The sequence below is a fragment of the Bos mutus genome, chromosome 11, assembly GCF_027580195.1.
Source record: "Bos mutus isolate GX-2022 chromosome 11, NWIPB_WYAK_1.1, whole genome shotgun sequence".
NCBI lineage: Eukaryota > Metazoa > Chordata > Mammalia > Artiodactyla > Bovidae > Bos > Bos mutus.
Genome location: NC_091627.1, coordinates 97,192,409 through 97,210,359, shown reverse-complemented (window position 1 = coordinate 97,210,359; position 17,951 = coordinate 97,192,409). Strand labels below are relative to the sequence as shown.

The following is a 17,951-nucleotide window of genomic DNA, read 5'->3' as shown; positions in this document are numbered from 1 at the left end:
AGACCAAAAAAATCTCATTTCCATGCAGATCAGTTTTCCCACAGTGCCTTTTGCTGACTGATGTACTCTGTGCTGTCTGTACTGAGCTCGGTCGTCTTCCTTGTTGTGGCAGAAAAGATAAAGACGTGAGTTAGGTAAGTTCCTGCTCAGGATGGTAGATAATCGCAATGATAGGAGGAAACTCAGACTCTGCAGTTGAACAGTGAGGGATGGGGGTGGTGAGGAGCATTAGGGAATGTCCTCCAGGAAGAGATGGTGCTTTAAGGGGAGGCAGCTTGGAAAGCTTTCAGGAGAAGAATCCTGTTTGTCGTGGGGTTCAAAGGACTGTGTGGTCGTTGCTGCTCTGCCCATAAAAGGCAGAGTCTGCATCCCACTGCTGGGTGTGGAACCGGTCAAGTGCTCACGCTTGGACCCATGCTACAGCTGTGGGAAAAGCCCACCGGAGAACTGTGTCCCAGCCAGCAGTCAGCATGCCCCAAGACCCCTGACTGTGGGTCACCCTTCTCCACTGCCAGATGAGACCAGCACTGGCAGCTGACTCGGAATCACGAGGAGCAGAAAGTGTTGGGGTTCTTTGCTCCCAGCCCTGGATAACTCAGACACCAGCTAGGTGCAGAATGAGGGTCTCATGGCAGAAAGGCCGCTGTGGTTCAGATCAGTGAGAACAGGGAGCCTATTATGAAATTACCCAGAAACCAGGGGTGGGGGCAGGGGGCAGGGGCCAGATAACCTAGGATTTACACAGCCGTGTAGGAATTAGGATTTGATTCTAAGGGTAACTGGAAACTGTTAACTGTGTCCAGCCTTAACTAAGCGTTCAGTTTAATCAAAGAACAGATATAAGACTAGTTCAGTAAGTACATAATAGCTCTATACATTTTTTCTAGTAAAAATTATTGATCTTTTTTAAGCATATTTGAACTTATATATATATATAGACTAATAATTAAAGCTTTTGTTGTTGCTGTTTGGTTGCTAAGTTCTGTCCAACTCTTTGCAACCCTGTAGCCTGCCAGGCCCATGCATGGGATTTCCTAGGCAATAATACGGGAGTGGGTTACCATTTCTTCCCCAGGGGGATCTTCCTGACCCAGGCATTGAACAGGCATTGAACCTGCGTGGCATGCGGAATCTCAATTCCCTGAGCAGGGACTGAACCCATGGCCCCTGGAAGGGGGACATGGAAGCGCAGAGTCTTAAGCAGTAGACTGTCAGGGAAGTCCCGTAAAGTGTTGTTGATACTCAGAACCTGCATGTTTCATCACCAGATCACACACTGCGCCTGGCAAAAGATTTTGCCCTGGATACCTTTATTGTAAGCCATGTCATCTTGCTTGCAGCCCCACACGGCAGGAAGTTACACCGGAAGTACCAGCTCCTTATTACCTTACCATAGTTAAGAAACGGTCAAGTTTGTGACAAACTGATTGCACTTAAATACGCGTGAAAGAAACGTTTATAAAGATATCACTCAAAATGATTTTTACACTCGGATTGGTCTCGCTTGATTACAGAGTCAAAACCCTTTCCCGCCTAAGGTTCCCATGAGTTTTCTCCTTCCCATGCACAAAGTGTGGATTAAAGGACTTAAACAGGTGAGTATCGCTGAGAAGCGCAGAGGAAAGTCCCGCAGTGGCCAGGGGACCGGGTTGCAGCATTGCCCGGTGGCAGGCGGAGGAAGCAAACAGCGTCTGCGTGCAGCTCGAGCAGGGCCCTGGGTAGGTGGGGGAGTCAGAGTAGTGGGGAGTCGCTCAGATGTCCTTCCCGCAGTCGGGGCACAGGATGTCATCCCTCTCCGTGAGGAAGCCTCGCCCCACCAGCGACAGCGAGCACTTCTTGCAGTTGAAGCAGTCGTTATGCCACTGCCGCTCCTCGAAGGAGATGTACTTGGTGCCGCCCAGTCCTGCGGAGGCAGGAAGAAGACACGGATGAAGATGGAGAGGGAGCCGGGCAGCCTGGCTCCTGTACTATAGACAGTGTGAACCTCTTACAACTTCGAGGGGCTGGGCTCCACGTTTAAATTAGATTCCACACTCAGGTTGGGGAGCTCCTGAGCCTCAGAAAAATAAGACGGGCCAGCACTACCTGGTCATCACTCATCATGAGACTCCTGCTGTGTGTGTGTATTCCTCCTACTGTGCATCTGGGAACTGATTTCTGTTACTCCTTCACTGCGCACCTCAGGTCTGGTGCTCGGAAGTTTCTCGATGTAAAGAATGAGGGAGAAGAGAGGTGGAACGTGGCCTCACGGAGGAGACGCTGCGTGGGCCGGGGTGGAGGGGTGGACTCTCCTGCACAGGGTGGTGGAGCTGAGAGCGGGTTAGGAGGATGTGTGCAGAGAAAACCATCCTTTACTGAAACAATAGGACCTTGTTTCAGTCTAAACACAGGCCCGGTTGCAAGCTAACACAGGACACCCGCGGGGAGGGGCGGGGGTGATGCAGGCCCGGAGGGAACACTCACCGCTGATGGGGTTGGCGCAGCCGGCACACTTCTTGGCGTACAGGTCACAGAAGCAGCCCAGGCAGTAGGCGAACTCGTCGCGGGACGTGAAGCGCTGGCCCGACAGCGGCTTCTTGCAGGCGGTGCACACGAAGCACTCGCGGTGCCAGGGCTGCTCCCGGTACGTGACGCCCCCGGTGGTGATGGGCTGCAGGTAGAGGGACCTCAGCTCCCGCCGCGCCCACTCCTCTGGAGGACGCACGGTCCTCGCCCCAGACACGCTCTCCAGACGGAAGGGCACCCCTGCCAGCCCCATCCCAATGCCCTCCACCGCAGACCCGGGTCCCCATCTGTGACCTGGGTACCAGGGTATCTGCCCGGGAAAGCGCCGCCTACTGGCTGGCAGGAGGGCAAAGCCAGAGACTGTAGCTCCGGCTAGGATGCAATGTCACCTGCCGTCCTTGGCAGCCCCGCCCGCGCGCAGGTCCCTTTGAGCATCTTTCTACCTCCAGGGGCACCTCCTTCAACAGTCTATTCAGCTACTCGGGCGTTAGAAGGAAGAGCCTTAGCAGACACCTGGGGTCAGTCAGCACCATGGTGGAACCGGCTTCTTGGAAGGCGTGGGGAATGAGCCCAGGGCCGGCCTCCCTACCGTGTCTAGTGGTGTTGGGACACAGCCCTGGACAGTATGATGAGTGGTCTGCTTCCACCCCCATCCCCACCCTGAGACCTTTCCAGTTTCCTTGTTTCCTCCCTGGCCCAGTCCAGGGCTGGTTTCTCATTTATTCAAGGAGAGCGGTGAGCAGAGGGACCTTGGGGATGGGAGGATGCTGTTTAGGAAAGGATGCCAGACAGACAGGCCGGGCGAGTAAGAGGTACCTTCTTGCACTGCACGCACTGCAGAGCATACTGCCTCTCATAGCAGGGCACGCAGAAGTTCTCGCTGTCCTTCGGGATGAAGCTCTTGGTTCCGATGGGCTGCTGGCATCGGTGGCAGATGAAGCAGGTCTCGTGCCAGCTGCTGCCCTTGTACTCCATCTTGCGGGTGCCTGTCGGGGGTCAAGGAGACAGCAGCTGAGTCGTTACTGACCACCCGGGAGGCCCAGTGACTGATGCTGAGAACCTGCCGCCCTCCAGTCCTGGGACCCGCATAGAGTCACTCCAGCTCAGAAGGCTCGCCTCTCAACCAGCATCTTTCCTATTTAGTCGATTCACAGCCACACACCTGGCTCCTGGAACAGAATCTGTACATAGTCGATACTTACGTGTTGAACAGGATGATTATGAACATTAAGTGGAAAAAATACTTGTCTCTCAGCTTGTGAAATATTGACAGACACCTGGCACAGCTCAGATTCATCCTTAGGGAACATGAATCTGGAGCACGGGAACCAGAGGATGAACACCCATCTGGTTCCCAACGGGATGGAAACTGATGCAGCCGGCCATGTAGACTGAGCTGTGATGAATTTTAGTGGTTAAAACCCACCTGCCTCACTTGTACTTCCATTGAACAATTTTCTGATCTTATCTCGATATTCCATTTCCTTCCGGAAAAAGTGCTATCAGCTGAGAGGTTTACATTATTTCTCAAGCAGACCAGAAATCAAGAAAACACTGTTGGTTCACCCCTCCCCACTCCCCCATCAGGCTTGATTCACAGCAGAGAGGGCTGTATTTGTTTGGACTTCTTCCCTATATTTGCCAAAAAAAGAGCATGTGTCTGTTTATAGAAAGAGATGGTTTAAGTAAGAGAAATGTGTACGCGAGCTCCCTTTGTGAAGTACTACAGAAGAATTTGCAGGCTCCCCAGGTGGCGCTAGTGGTAAAGAACTGCTTCCCAATGCAGGAGACACTGGGGTTTGATCCTTGGGTGGGGAAGATCCCCTAGAGGAGGAAATGGCAACCCACTGGAGTATTCTTGCCTGGAGAATCCCCAGGGACAGAGGAGCCTGGTGGGCTACAGTCCATGGGGTCACAAAGAGTTGGACGTGACTGAAGCAACTTAGCAAGCACTTAGCATGCTCGCAAGGAAGGACTTAGGGAGAAGGAGCTTCTTGGGTGAGGAAACAGAAGGGTTCCTGGTCCTTGGGCAGCTCAGGGGCAGACCGGACTCCCCAGATCATCACCAAGGTCTTCCCAGACACAGCCGCAACCCACCCGCTGGCTCATCCTCGACCATGGGCGCTGTTGTGTGGTTCTTTCCTCTCTGGCCACCCCCTGGGCGCACCTGAAGGACGGAGCTTACAGATAGAAGACGTGAGTCAGACTGAACTCAGATCAGGGAGCAAGGAGGGAGGCGGCTCTGGAGCTGGAGGCGGGGTGTGGGGGGCTTCGTGTTGGGACACAGGCATTGGGTAACTAGTTTTTAGCACTGAGGCTGAAATGACACAGCCAAATTGTAGCTGGTTGGAAAGAGCTGAGCATCGCTCCAGAATCATGGCCTGCTTGTTTTAGCAGGTGTCATTGTTTTCAGGTTCACCTTCTCAGCTTCCTGGCCTTTTAGACCCCAGGCACCACCTCCCAGAGAGAGTACAAAACACTCAGAGTGTGTGTGCAGGGGGTAGGGAGCAAATGGTGATCTTCACAACTATGTGATTAAATTGTGAGGCAATGAATCCTGAAAATGGCAAAAATTACATCAAGCAATTAAATTTCAGGTAAAAATGATGGAAGGACTTTGCTGTAAATTCTAGAACCAAAATCTCCTTTGGTCTCTGGGATTTTAATTTCCCATGTACACCTCTGACACTAGTTCTTTTAACCTCTGACCTTCCCTCTGGTCACTCAGCCCAGACACCAAAGAATTTGTCCATAAATACCCGACAATCCTGAGTCTCACTAAAGCCTCCCAACCAAACCACACATGCCTTCTGCATGTTCAGAATGAGCCTCCTGTCCACCCCGGAGCTCAGGGAGATGTCCAGTCCTAGGTCCCAGGTCCCACCCAGGTTGGGTACCCACAGACCTGGTGCAGACCTTGTGGTCCTTGTGCAGAGTCGCCAGCAGGGGGCGGCAAAGCTCCTCCTTCTAAGGACGTGCAGATGAGGAGGAGCCAGGGGACCGAGTCCACCTGGAGGAAGGGGTGTCTTTCGGATTCAAAGGAGCAAGTGAGGATTCTGAAAACTAGCGAAGGCCTGGCAACAGCGTGAGGCTGCCTGGAAGCCGTGGTGCACCTTGGAGCCAGGGCTTAGCATCCCTGCGTGGGCTCGGGAGCCTCATACCTCGGACTGGTGACTCACAGCTGTGGGTGCTGAGTGGGGACACCTGCAGAAGCCGTGCTGCCAGTCTGCATTGCTCTCATCTTGATTTGGTTGTAGCACTTTTGAAAACCAAACCAAGGAAGGAAGCTAGCGCTCTGATCTAGTTTTGTGGGTTTTTTTCCTGTTTGGTTTTTTTAAGTATCTAGTACTTATTTTTGCAGGCCTTTTTGGGCACACCACCTCTGATGCCCGGTCCATTTCCTCTGCCAGATGTGCCCTCTTCTGACTTCTCCATCCACTGACATCAGGTCGACCTTGAGACTGCCCAAAGGTCACACCCCTAAGGGCCCCTTTCCTGGCTGCCCTGCTCTGACTTACTGCCTTCATCAAAGTAGACACCAGCCAGGCTTCTCCTAAAAACCCCAACAGCAGAGATGGTGAGATGCATGTCCCTGGGGAGAAAGCGGGGCGGGGGGAGGGGGAGCAGCCCTCAGAGACCAGCCTGCCAGAATCAAGAATCATCTTGGTGGCCTCAGGAATTTTAGGAAAAATTCACCTCTTACTCTAAGGTATATTTGTCTTTGTCAAAACGGCAGTGAACATTTTTCTTCCCAATCTGGACTGCTGCCCTGGAAAGCTGTGTCCTTCACCATACGCATGGCCCTGGCTCGAGTCCCGGCGGCTGGGCATCCCCTGGGTCAGTCTCCTTGCAGAGTCAGGAGTCTGACTCTAAATGATCCCTGTAGCCTAGGTTCTCTGCGTGTGTCGGCGCAACCCCAGCTGCTGTGTGACTAGCATGACTCTGCAGGGCACCTAGGTTTCTACAAGCTGACATTCATTCTACTGAAGCTGAAAATTTAAAACCCTCCATCGAACTTCATCCTGCACATCTTATCAGCGTGTTCACGGATACAGCACATTTTAAAAATCACTCTTAAGGGGCATGACTTTATGTTTGGTTCCATTCACCAATGTAGTGAAGTCCTTTAAAAGGACACTTAGAATTTAATGATCCCAATGCTGGAAAAGATTGCAGGCAAGTGGAAAAGGGGGCGACAGAGGATGAGATGGTTGGATGGCATCACCGAGTTAATGGATATGAGTCTGGGCAAACTCCGGGAGATGGTGAAGGACAGAGAAGCCTGGCGTGCTACAGTCCATGGGATTGCAAAGAGTCAGACAGGACTCAGGAATGAACAACAAAATTTAATGTATTTGATATCCCTTCTAAGTTCGATGCCAAGGAGGACCTTGGCAAACTGGACTTCAGGTTTTTAAGTAATTGTTGATGAAGTGAGCTAAATATATAAATATAGTGGACAGATAATGATGGACAAACATGGACCATTATTCACAGCCTCAAAAACTAAGGTATCTTAAATGTCAAAAACATTTACAGATTAAGAAAATCCCCGTATAAAACCACAAACCTAAATCACTCAATTGCACACTTTTAGTTAGAATCAAAAAATTAATTTACTCTTGAGACCAATTTTCTTTCTAAACTTCACTCATGCTTTATCAGATTATTTAACACAATATTATTGCTCTGGGTTGGATTCTCCTGATAAGTGTGCCCTTAATTCTAAAGCTTCTCAGGACTAAAGGAAGCGCATCCTCCAAGAAGCCATCTTGAGGACAGACACTTTCTTGAGCAATTTGAGGGCTCCCCAGGCAGCAGCATCCTGCTTCCCAAGAGCTGGGGACCCTAGACCTGTGCCCTGCTCCCACCACCCTGAGCCTGGTTTGGGGGGCACACCCCAGAAGACAGTCAAAGGACAGAGGCCTCTCTTGATTTTATGTGGCTCTCTGGCAGAGAAGCCAGATTAACAAGGTCTCAGGTGGGATCGGCTGAAATTCCAGTTTACCTGGGAGTCCTGTATTTATTCGCTAAGTCTGGCAAGGTTACTGTCCAGTTGCCCCTTACTGGTCATACAGAGGATGTCACTGACACTCCGTGGCCGATGAACTATCCAGGGTCCAGATCTTAGGTTCTTCTTGCCCTTGCTTTGTGTGTCTAACAAGATTCATTTTTTGAATACTGTGTTAAAATATTTCATATAGCATTTTTGTCCATTCTGTTCTTTAAAAGAAGATTCCTCTCTCCCATAAAGCAAAGATCCCCCCCCACCCCACCAAAAGCAAGGGACACAGTCCCATCCCCCCATCAAAAGACAGGTCATTCATCTCTGGCCACTAGACCCAGCTGCGGTCAAGTCTGCCAGAATGTCACCCGCATGGGACACAGCACCCAGCTCCAGGTCCAGCATGAGTGTGCAGGGGTGGAGGGGGGCGTGGGGAGGGATTGGGGGGTTAGGGCTCGGGGACTTCGCGCATGTGCAAAAGGCGGGATCATGGCGCCCACCTGGCATGATGCTCTTCTTGCACTCCTGGCATCGTGACGAGTACTCCTGCGAGTAGCAGTCAGTGCAGAGCAGCTGGTCCTCCTTGGCAGCAAACGGCTTGTCCACGAGGGAGCCCCGGCACCGCGAGCAATGGAAACAGGCCTCGTGCCAATGCCGGTCCTTATAAGACAAGTCCTGCAGACCCAGAGCAGAGAGACAGAGACATGAGAGGGACTGGGGGGCAGGGAAATGGAGCTCGAGGGGCTGGAATGGGTCAGGTGGGGTACGGAGCCACTGTTTAGAAGCTTCTGAAAAACAGATGGCTTTCCCTGAGAACTCTCTGTAAGAAAGAGAAACTGCACATGAAACTCATCAGTGCTTCAGCTGGACACACAGACCTTGGGGGTCCACTGACCACAAGCACGTGGGGCAGAGCCAACCATGCCCGAGGGGTTGTTGTGATTCCCAGGGGAGGGAGGCTGGGCTGCGGGAACCTCAGAGACAGAGCCTGGGGTGGGGTCCCTGGGTCAACCTGGAGAAGGCGGGTAGAACACTTCCAGGAAGTGCCACCAGCTGAACATCAAAGACCAGAGGATGCGTGAACTGGGCAGAGAAGGCACAGACCAGGAGGGCCAGACCGAGGGGCGCCGGCTGGGAGAGCTCCCGCTGGGCTGGACCAGGAAGCCAGATGAATGTACCCAGGTGAGTGCAGTTCAGCTCTGTCTTTGTTGAGAATTTGAATAAAGACGACAAACCATCTAAAGTCCTGTCCACTGAGGACAGTAATCAGCCTAATTAAAGATGAGTTGGGGTTTGGATCATGTGGTCACTGTTGTAATGCTGATTATGGAATAAATGAATTTAACAACTTTTTCTTTTTGGTATGGAGAACAGTATGGCAGGCAGTTCCTCAAAAAATTAAACAGAGAATTACCCCATGACCCAGCAATTCTACTTCTGGGTACATGTCCCAGAGAATTGAAAGCGGGAATCTGTAGACCCAGATTCTGTAGAGCCCTCAAGAAGCCAAAAGGTGGAAGCCATCGAAGTGTCCGTCACGGAGTGGACAGATAGTGATGGACAAACACGGACTCTTATTCACAGCGTCAAAAATGAAAGAAATTCTGACACACACTGCATGAATGTGTGCTAAGCTGACTGCACCACCATGGACTGCAGACCACCAGGCTCCTCTGTCCATGGGATTTCCCAGGCAAGAATACTGGAGTGCCATCCCCTTTTCCAGGGGATCTTCCTGACCCCAGGGATCAAACCTGGGTCTCCTGTATTGCAGGCAGATTCTCTATCAACTGAGCCACTAAGAAAGCCCCTTTGACACTAGAAAGTTCCCTCTAAATCTGATACTACACCCTGTCCTGACTAGATCCTCCAGAGGGAGGTCCAGCTCCTGGCCTCCACCCTCCTGAGGCTGTTGGTCATTTGGTAGCTCGCTGTCCCGAATCCCATGTCCTGCATTCAAGGGAGGGACTGATCACACCCTGGCTATGGCATGGCCCTCCAGGCTGGTGACAGCAGCTGCCTGGAACCCTCACCCGCCCCCATCCCACACCCACTCCAGGGGGCTGGTCACCATCCTGCCGAGATTCCTGCCGAGCTGAGTCACTGGCCATCCCTTCCCTGGGGCATCCTCACCCCCCTGCACAGCTGCTCCCTCTGTCTGCCCTGTCTTGCACACACGCACATGCACACACACACATTTCTGCATTAACACACAACAGCCCTGAACTGTTCATTCAAAGACATTTGATAATTCTTCAACCTTCTGACAAAAATGTTTTTCTTGAAGATAAATACCAATCTACGCCCACGCTCTCAGGAGCCATGGTGAGTCACAACTCTCTCTGAACAAGCTGGCATCACCATCAGTGGGGCGGGGAGGGGGGTGGGCTGAGGTGGGACGACAGCTCACCCACCCCTGTTCCAGTTGCAGTCAGCGGCGCCGGCCTCAGGCCGAGGAAACCTGGCTTGCAGGCAGGTGGGGAACCTCGAGCCACAGCCCCGCACACCGCCATGCCACTAGTGCCTTTGGGGACCCTGGGAGCACGTGTCTAAAACGCCTGATGTATTTCACCCCAGCGATTAAACTTGCAGGCTCCAGACTCAAGTCCTGGCTCTGCCGCACACCTGCTGCATGGTGGCGGGGGAGGGGGTGGTGGGGGGTGGGTGGGGTCAGTAACCTGACCCCTTCCAGCCTCAGATGCCACCCAGGAAGCAGAGATGATGGTGAAGAATTGACCACAGTCCTGGCACACTGTAACTGCTCGGCTAACATTGGTCTTTGATCCCAGCTCATGGTGACAGCAGGTGCCCCAAAGCGTCACTTGCTGGGGTCACCTTTACTCATGAGACGAAGACGGATTCCATGCCCTCCTCTAAGAGCTCCAGGCTCCTGGGCTCAGTCACTCTACCCTGTACAGCACTTTCAGCCTCCGCGGCCCTTCTAACTCTAAAATTCCCTTAATCCCCTCTTGTTTTGAACCACACAATGATGCCATGGAATAACGTTTTATTCCTATTTTATAGGTGAGCAAGTTTAACTGAATGATGCTAAGATGCCGTGAACCCGGTCCCCTGCATCCCTCTTCCTGGTCTGCATCTGGCAGGGCACAGACCTTTACCTGGCCTGGCAGCATCTTTACAAGCAGGCCCCAGCATGCTCACCCAGGCTCACCTTCTGCCACAGCCTCCTCTCTGCCATGCTCCCCTCTCCCCTGACCATACCCTGGCTTGCACTGTCCTGGCCTCCGAAGGCCCTCACCCTCATCTGCCTTGGCTAGGAGGCCCGGCTAGGACACCAGTTGCTCGGTGATGCCCGTGTGGCCACGAGTGATGCTGGCCCTGTGGGCCTGGGTACCACCCCCACGGGCACGCCTGGAAGAGCCACATCCCGCAGCTTGCTCAGGGGCGCTTGTGGGAAGCCCCATCTGAGGCTGTGCTATCAGCTTCCCTGGGAATCCTCCTTCTCTCGTGCTGTCCTTACACATCAGTCTGAGTCAAGTTGATACTTCACGTCCCCACCTCCTCTGGGACTCCCTTCTGTGGAAAAGTCCACAATGCATGGGTGCCAAGGTGGGGAAAAGCTTTGCTGGCTTGGGGCTCGTGGGCTGGACTGGAAGTCGGCACAGAAAGGCCGAGGCATCTGGTCTGCTTAGGTGATCCGACTTGGTGCCTGAATCAGGCTGACGCCTGCTCTAAACGTGTGTCTGTAAACTGGGCTCTGAGTGACTCTTCTCACCGCTGGCATTCACTGCTCCAAATGGAGTTTCAGTCTTGTAGTACTGAGCTAGTCTTGTCTCGCTGAATTCTGTTGTGTGTCGAGCCTACCGGGTGGTCCCCAGAGACACCACTGAGATGCCAGAGGTTCAAGGCTAAGAGGTAGGGGCTCGCTGACTAACTTTCAAGAACTTTGAAACATCCTAGCAAATGCCCCTGTTTTAAAGGTTCTCTAGAGAGAGAGTGCATGAAGGAGTGAAAAAGAAAGGAAGAAAAAAAAATCTTCAGCACATCCTAGAAAAACTAGCAAGGTAATCTTATGCACACAGAATGTCATAAATTGCTGTAAAATGTTTGATAAACAATGTGAGATTAGGCGCAAACACTTCCTTTCAGATTTTCCATTTTTCCATTTCAGAGACACTCCTAACGTGGGAAGGGCTTGTGGCTTTGCTCTGCCCTTGTTGAGGCCTCGGCTGAGCCGTGGGTGGAGTCAGTGGCCTGGAGGGACCTTGCACTCCCCAGTTAATGGGGGCAGCCCAGGGCGGCGGGGTCCCTCGCCATCTTCCAGCCCCTGTCTGTCTCTCCTGGGCTGGGGGGAAGATCAGCTGCTGATTCCCGAGCCACCCAGTCCTCAGGCCCACAGGATCCCGCTGTGTTGGGGGGGCGGGCCACGCCACTCGGCTCAGCACTTTGCAAAGATGTTCCGTGCTTTGTGCCAGTCAGGCCACTATGTCCCCATCCGTATGGTCTCTCAAATCCTTGAAGAAAGACTCTGGCAGAAACCCTGCCACTTACCCTGTTGCCAGGCTCAAGGTTCGCTCCCTGAAAGGCAGGCACATTTCTCCTGCCATCACTTTCTCCACAAAGCCAACTTCGTAATTATTTCCGAAAGCCAAGAAAACGGTTCCAAACATTCAAAACCCCACATGCCGAGGTCTAACTGCAAGTTCACTTCTTTGTTTCCTTCCCAAATGCACAGAATCACACGCTGAGACTCCACAGTGGACGGTTATCCGGGTTGAAAAGTTCAGCGTGATTGACTAAACAGCAGTCTTCTCTCTGCAGCAGTCTTGTTGATTTTGGCCACTCTGGGGGGATTCTTGTTTATTTACTCGTAAAGCATGTGCGGAAGGATAAGCAGTTTCAAGGGCCTGTCCACTAAATCATACTGAAGAAACGATCAGTGACTTCAGTTTTGTTTTCACTTTAGCTCCCAGCCAAGGATGACTAGCCCCAAATCTCCAAAACATCTCCTTCAAACCAGAGTTGATAAGCCAGAAAAAGACAAACATCATATATGAATATACACATATGTGGGATCTAGAAAGATGGTACTAACGGACATATTTGCAGGGCAGGAGTAAAGACGCAGATGTAGAAAGCAGATGTGTGGACATGGAGTGGGGAAAAGGAGGGTGGGATGAATTGGGGGGTTGGGATTGACGTATCTACATGACCATGTGTGAGACAGACAGCTCGTGGGAAGATGCTGTATGGCAGAGGGAGCAGCTCGGTGCTCTGGGATGACCTAGAGGAGCAGGATGTGGAGGGTGGGAGGGAGGCGATACATGTATACATATAGCTGACTCACTTTCTTGTACACAGAAACCAACACAATACTAAAGCAATTATGCTCCAAAAGACCCCCCAAAACCCAGAGCTGTTCTTTGTCAGAATGATATCCAAAATGCTCACCTACTTACGTCTTTTCCGGGGGGAGCCTTTAGAAAATAGTAAGTTTCTCTCTGCCTATTAGTTCTCCCTCAAAGCAGACATTCTTATTGATGTTTCTCTAGTGAAAACTGATAGGGTGAAGCTTCAGGAGGCCTGGGGAGGGACTGAGCTGCAGAAAGAGCAGGGGTGCAGTCGGCAGAGAAGAGGGGACTGGAGTTCATACCACCAGCACCTGCTCCCTGGGCTTCCCAGGTCACGCTAGTGGTTAAGAAACCACCTGACCACGCAGGAGACATAAGAGACTCGGGTTTGATCCCTGGGTTGGAAAGATCCCCTGGAGAAGGAAATACCAAAGCACTCCAGTATTCTTGCCTGGGAAATCCCAAGGACAGAGGGGTCTGGCAGGCTACTGTACATGGGGTCGCAAAGAGTCGGACACGACTGACCACACACGCAGCTGCTCCTTAGAACTCTGGCTGCTTCGTAGCTGCACATGTGAGAACCCATGACCCAGGCTTCCTTGTTGTGGCTCCATTTTGTAAACACGTAGATGGGCACTGAGGGAGTCAAGACATGGGCCTGAGATCACACAGCCAGTGAGACACAGAGCCAGGCTGGAACGGGGCAACTTGGTGTCCAAGCTCTCCTGCTTGGCCTGGAGATGGATGCGGAGGGACTCAGACACACATCCATCCCCCGCCAGAGCTGGAGGCCGGAGGGCCGGCAGCTTTCAGGTGAGCAAGACCAGCTGCTTTTGCTCTTGGTTGTAGCCAAAGTTCCCGTTGTTTTGAGGGTCCCCATTTCCCTTCCTCTCAGAATCCACCCTGCTCTGGAGCCAGGACATGTGACTACAGCTCAGGCTCCAGCGGCTGGCATCCCACGCCCCTTGTCTCTGCTCAAGGCAAAGTCCGCTTTCCCCACACCAGATGGAAATCATTCCTAGACTGTTACTAAAGACACAGAGACAGAAGCTGGTGTGCGACCAGCTGCTCACCACAGGCCCTTGGAAGGATGAGATGCAAGATAGACCCAGGGCAGACGCACAGTAGAGCCAGCCGCACCCGCTCAGCCAGCAGCTACACAAGCTAACCCTCCCCATGGAGACCAGAAGCTCCCCAGATGCCCCAGGGCAGGCAGAGCCTCTGAAACCCTCCACCCAGGAGGCAGGCACTGTGTCACCTGCACCACACTCACTTCGCAAATATTGACCTCGCACACCTGCCCTGTGAGTCAGCCCAGGAGGAGAGCTGGGAGCCTCAGGGGAGAAAGGGATTGGGCGGCAGGTGTCTGGTTAGATAAGGATGCTGACCTGGGGCCATCAGAAGTCTACCTGGGAGGCCAGGCGTACACTTCCTGGAAAGCCCTGAGCAGGTGCGACTGGGAGGGGGCAGAGACCAAGCCTGCAGGGGAAGGCTAGGAAGGGCTCATGCAGGGTCCCAGCCCAGCAGAATGGGGCTCGGGAGTGTTCAAGGTGATGGGAACCAGGACTTAAGTGCAAACTATGCAGAGAAACATGGGGAGCCAATGTGGGGCCCAGGGAAGCCAGGCGGTAAGGGAGGATGTAGGGAGCACAGGGGGACCCCCAAGGGGCCGGGGTACCTTGCAGTCACAGCCGATCAACTTCCCGCACTCCTCACAGGTGCTGGCGAACAGGGCCTCAAAGCAGGCCACACAGTAGGGCTGCTCCTCCCGAAGTACGTACTTCCTGCCGAAGAGCGAGTCCTCGCAGTGGTGGCAGTCAAAGCGCTCGGTCATCTTGGCCCCGGATGTCTGTCACCTACCAGGGAGGAGAGGACAGGTTCCAGCGAGCGTTCACATGGCATGACTGTCCCCCTCCATCACGGTCACCTTGACCATCACCTTTACCTTCGGTGGCTTGTCTCCTGGCTGAGCAGTCGACACTCACCCCTGAAACGCCTTGTCATTTTCAATAGTACTTTAAAAAAAAAAATTATTTGGGGGCAGTTCTGTGTCTGAGCGCATTCCGCTTCCTTCAAAGTCCTAGTTCTTGGTGACCGTGTCAGAAAAAGTGGTCTTGATGCTGGACACAAATCAAGAGTTGGAGCCAGAGCCCTCATCCCCCAGGAGGAGTGCCTGCCCCAGACAGGATGGATCTGCACATCGCATCTTCTCCATCTGCTGCCCCCAGAATAGCTCGGCAGGGATAGAAACAATATGCTCATTTCTATAAAAAGACTTTCCATGCGCTCCTCCATGGTTCATGGATTTGAATAAGGAGAGACCACAGAAGCCAGGGGAGGGTTGTCGGAGCTGGAAACCTGAGGCCACGGGAGCACACCTGGATGGGTGGCACCAGGAAGCACACCGCCCCCGCCCCCCCCCCGCCCCCGCCCTCGCACGAGAGGAGCCGCCCCTGCCCTCCGCCGCAGCCTGGGCAGCCAGCGAGCAGGGTACAGGGAAGGCTGGCTGCCAGGCACAGGGATTATCACGGTAGGAAACTCGGTGACCGCAATCAACCGTCTCCCCAGGCGACACCCCGACTTGCATGTTTCCAAGATGAGTGTGGCGTGTGCATGAGCAGAACGGACTGGGTGGGGATAGAGGGAGGCAGGACTTCCCCTCCTCCCTCCCACGCGGTTCCTGCACCAACATGTCAGAGCCACCCCACAAAGAGCCCGTCTACCCTGGGAAGCCCAGGTGTGGAGAAACGCCTCCACGCCATGAGAAACACCGTCCAGCTTCTTCAGAAATAGCTTCTCAGGTGGCACTATTTAATTGACTGAAAAGTGAAAAGCTTTATAAATGATTAAATCTGGAGACAGGTTGACCATACAACTCCTGAGGGATGTTTCACAAACTGATGAAACTCAACTTGATTTTCGGTCATCTCCATCCACTGAAGAGAAATTCCAAAATGAAACCCTAGGGTGCACATAAAATATTGCTGGCTGGTTTACGATAATAGTGAATTCCACCGTGTTTATTAATTTTGTACTTTGTGTATACAAGATTCTGACGACTGTAAGCAAAGAAACAGACAAGTTTCAGGCACCCATACTTGGTGCCTTCTGTGTTTATAGGACAGTCTTTTTTCCCGAAAGTTATTAAACTTGCAGCTGGACACATGTGGCGAGATCCATCCCTCTAAATCGCTCTTCCTGGAGTTAAAGAAAACATTGCCGGGATATTCTTGAGATAACATCACAAGATGAGGCTCTTGAGTGTTTGATCTTTGTGCTGAAACCCAGTGTATGAATATCATCTGTCCTAAGGCCATCTCAGGTTTCAGCTGCTAAGTTGGCAGAAGACGTGATGCTTTCCTGAAATCTGTTACTAGCCTTGAAAGTGGCCACCGTTCAGTTCATTGCAATTAAGCACCATCCTTCCAACCTATGAATTTTTCCACAGAGACTACGATTTAACTGCGGAATCTTATTCCCTATGCGGGTCACACAATTTTCAGAATAATGACCTGAAGATTTGAAATAAGAACAAGGAAAGGAGATAGGGCTATAAAAAATAAAATTTTTAAATCTGGGAACAACCCAGGAGATTATCTATTAATACAACTACCTTGTTTTATGGGATTCCCTGATGGCTCAGTGGTAAAGAATCCACCTGCCAATGCAGGATACTGAGGGTTTGATCCCTAAGTTGGTAAGATGCCCTGGAGAGGAAATGGCAACCCACTGCAGTATTCTTGCCTGGGAAATCCCATGGACAGAGGAGCCTACTGGGCTATAGTCCATACGCTTATAAAGAATTGGATACGACTGAGCGACTAAACAACAACAACCTCATTTTATGAACGGAAAAATGGGAAGCCAGGAACATTCATGGAAACAGAAGACTATATGAGCATTGGTTTCCAAACAGCCCTCTCACTTAGAACAAAATAAACTTCCAGTCAACATGGAAAAGCGGTTCCAAGTGGGTTTGGAAGAGCACAGGCCCTTCTGGGGGAAGGAGACAGGCTGTACCAGTAACCCCCATCGAGAGCCATTCCTGTGCTCTGGAGCTATGAAAGGGGGCTCTGTTTCCTCCAGGGTATTGCCCCAGCAATGCTCATATGCCTGGGATGTGCTTTCTGCCTCCTCTGCTTCCTCGGGACTGTGACAGAAGTCATCTAAGACAGTGAACTGTGAGCACACGCAGGGCCCCTTGGCGGATGAAGACGGCTGAGGCGGCCCCAGCACAGCCCGCGTCGCTGATCCTGACTTCAGGCAGGACGAGTGACGTCCCCACCTGCCCTCCAGGTCCGATGGCCCCCACTTCTGCAGATAGTTTCAGGTGCTGGTGGGTCTCTCTCCTACCTCGCTCCTTATCTCCTCTAAAGAGTCACAACAGCTTTATTGATCAGGACAGTGCTTTTGCTTAAACCAACAGGTTGGGGCGGAAAGCAAGACCACCACTAATCAGAAGCAGAGCAGACGGACATGAATCTGAACCTATTTCCAGTGAGTTCCACGAAGCACAAGCCCTGAGTCTCAGAACTAGCAGCACACGAGCTCCTAAGGAATCTAAGAGCCTCCCTTCTCCTGCAGAGTTTGAAACCAGTTCTTTAATCTAATGCTACCAAACAGAAAATGACACAATTGTATATCCAAAGTTGCACTACCGATCTTAAGCCTCTGTTTAATGGGAAAAACTTTAACTATAGTCTTGCATTAGACATCCCCTGAACTGTGGTGTTGGAGAAGACTCTTGAGAGTCCCTTGGACTGCAAGGAGATCCAACCAGTCCATTCTGAAGATCAGCCCTGGGATTTCTTTGGAAGGAATGATGCTAAAGCTGAAACTCCAGTACTTTGGCCACTTCATGCCAAGAGTTGACTCATTGGAAAAGACTCTGATGCTGGGAGGGATTGGGGGCAGGAGGAGAAGGGGACGACAGAGGATGAGATGGCTGGATGGCATCACTGACTCAATGGACGTGAGTCTGGGTGAACTCTGGGAGTTGGTGATGGACAGGGAGGCCTGGGGTGCTGAGATTCATGGGGTTGCAAAGAGTCGGATACGACTGAGAGACTGAACTGATAACTCCACTTTTAAATCTTATAAAATGCCTGATTTTTATTTATTTATTTGAA

The 17,951-nt window shown here is 52.1% G+C and overlaps 1 protein-coding gene across 3 annotated transcripts in view; it reads right to left on the bottom strand.

Moving 5' to 3' along the window:
- Positions 1 to 1,438: 1,438 nt before the first annotated feature.
- FHL2 (four and a half LIM domains 2) overlaps positions 1,439 to 17,951 on the bottom strand; it is a 47,500-nt gene continuing 30,987 nt past the window's right edge. For all 3 annotated transcript variants that reach the window (XM_005906444.3, XM_070379862.1, XM_014481699.2), the window contains exons 2-6: positions 14,501 to 14,678; positions 8,011 to 8,185; positions 3,322 to 3,491; positions 2,464 to 2,650; positions 1,439 to 1,903 (exon numbers count right to left, since the gene is read on the bottom strand). In XM_005906444.3, the coding sequence (XP_005906506.1) occupies positions 1,752 to 1,903; positions 2,464 to 2,650; positions 3,322 to 3,491; positions 8,011 to 8,185; positions 14,501 to 14,656 (840 nt within the window). In that variant the 5' untranslated portion in view covers positions 14,657 to 14,678 and the 3' untranslated portion in view covers positions 1,439 to 1,751. The remainder of the gene's footprint in view (positions 1,904 to 2,463; positions 2,651 to 3,321; positions 3,492 to 8,010; positions 8,186 to 14,500; positions 14,679 to 17,951) is intronic.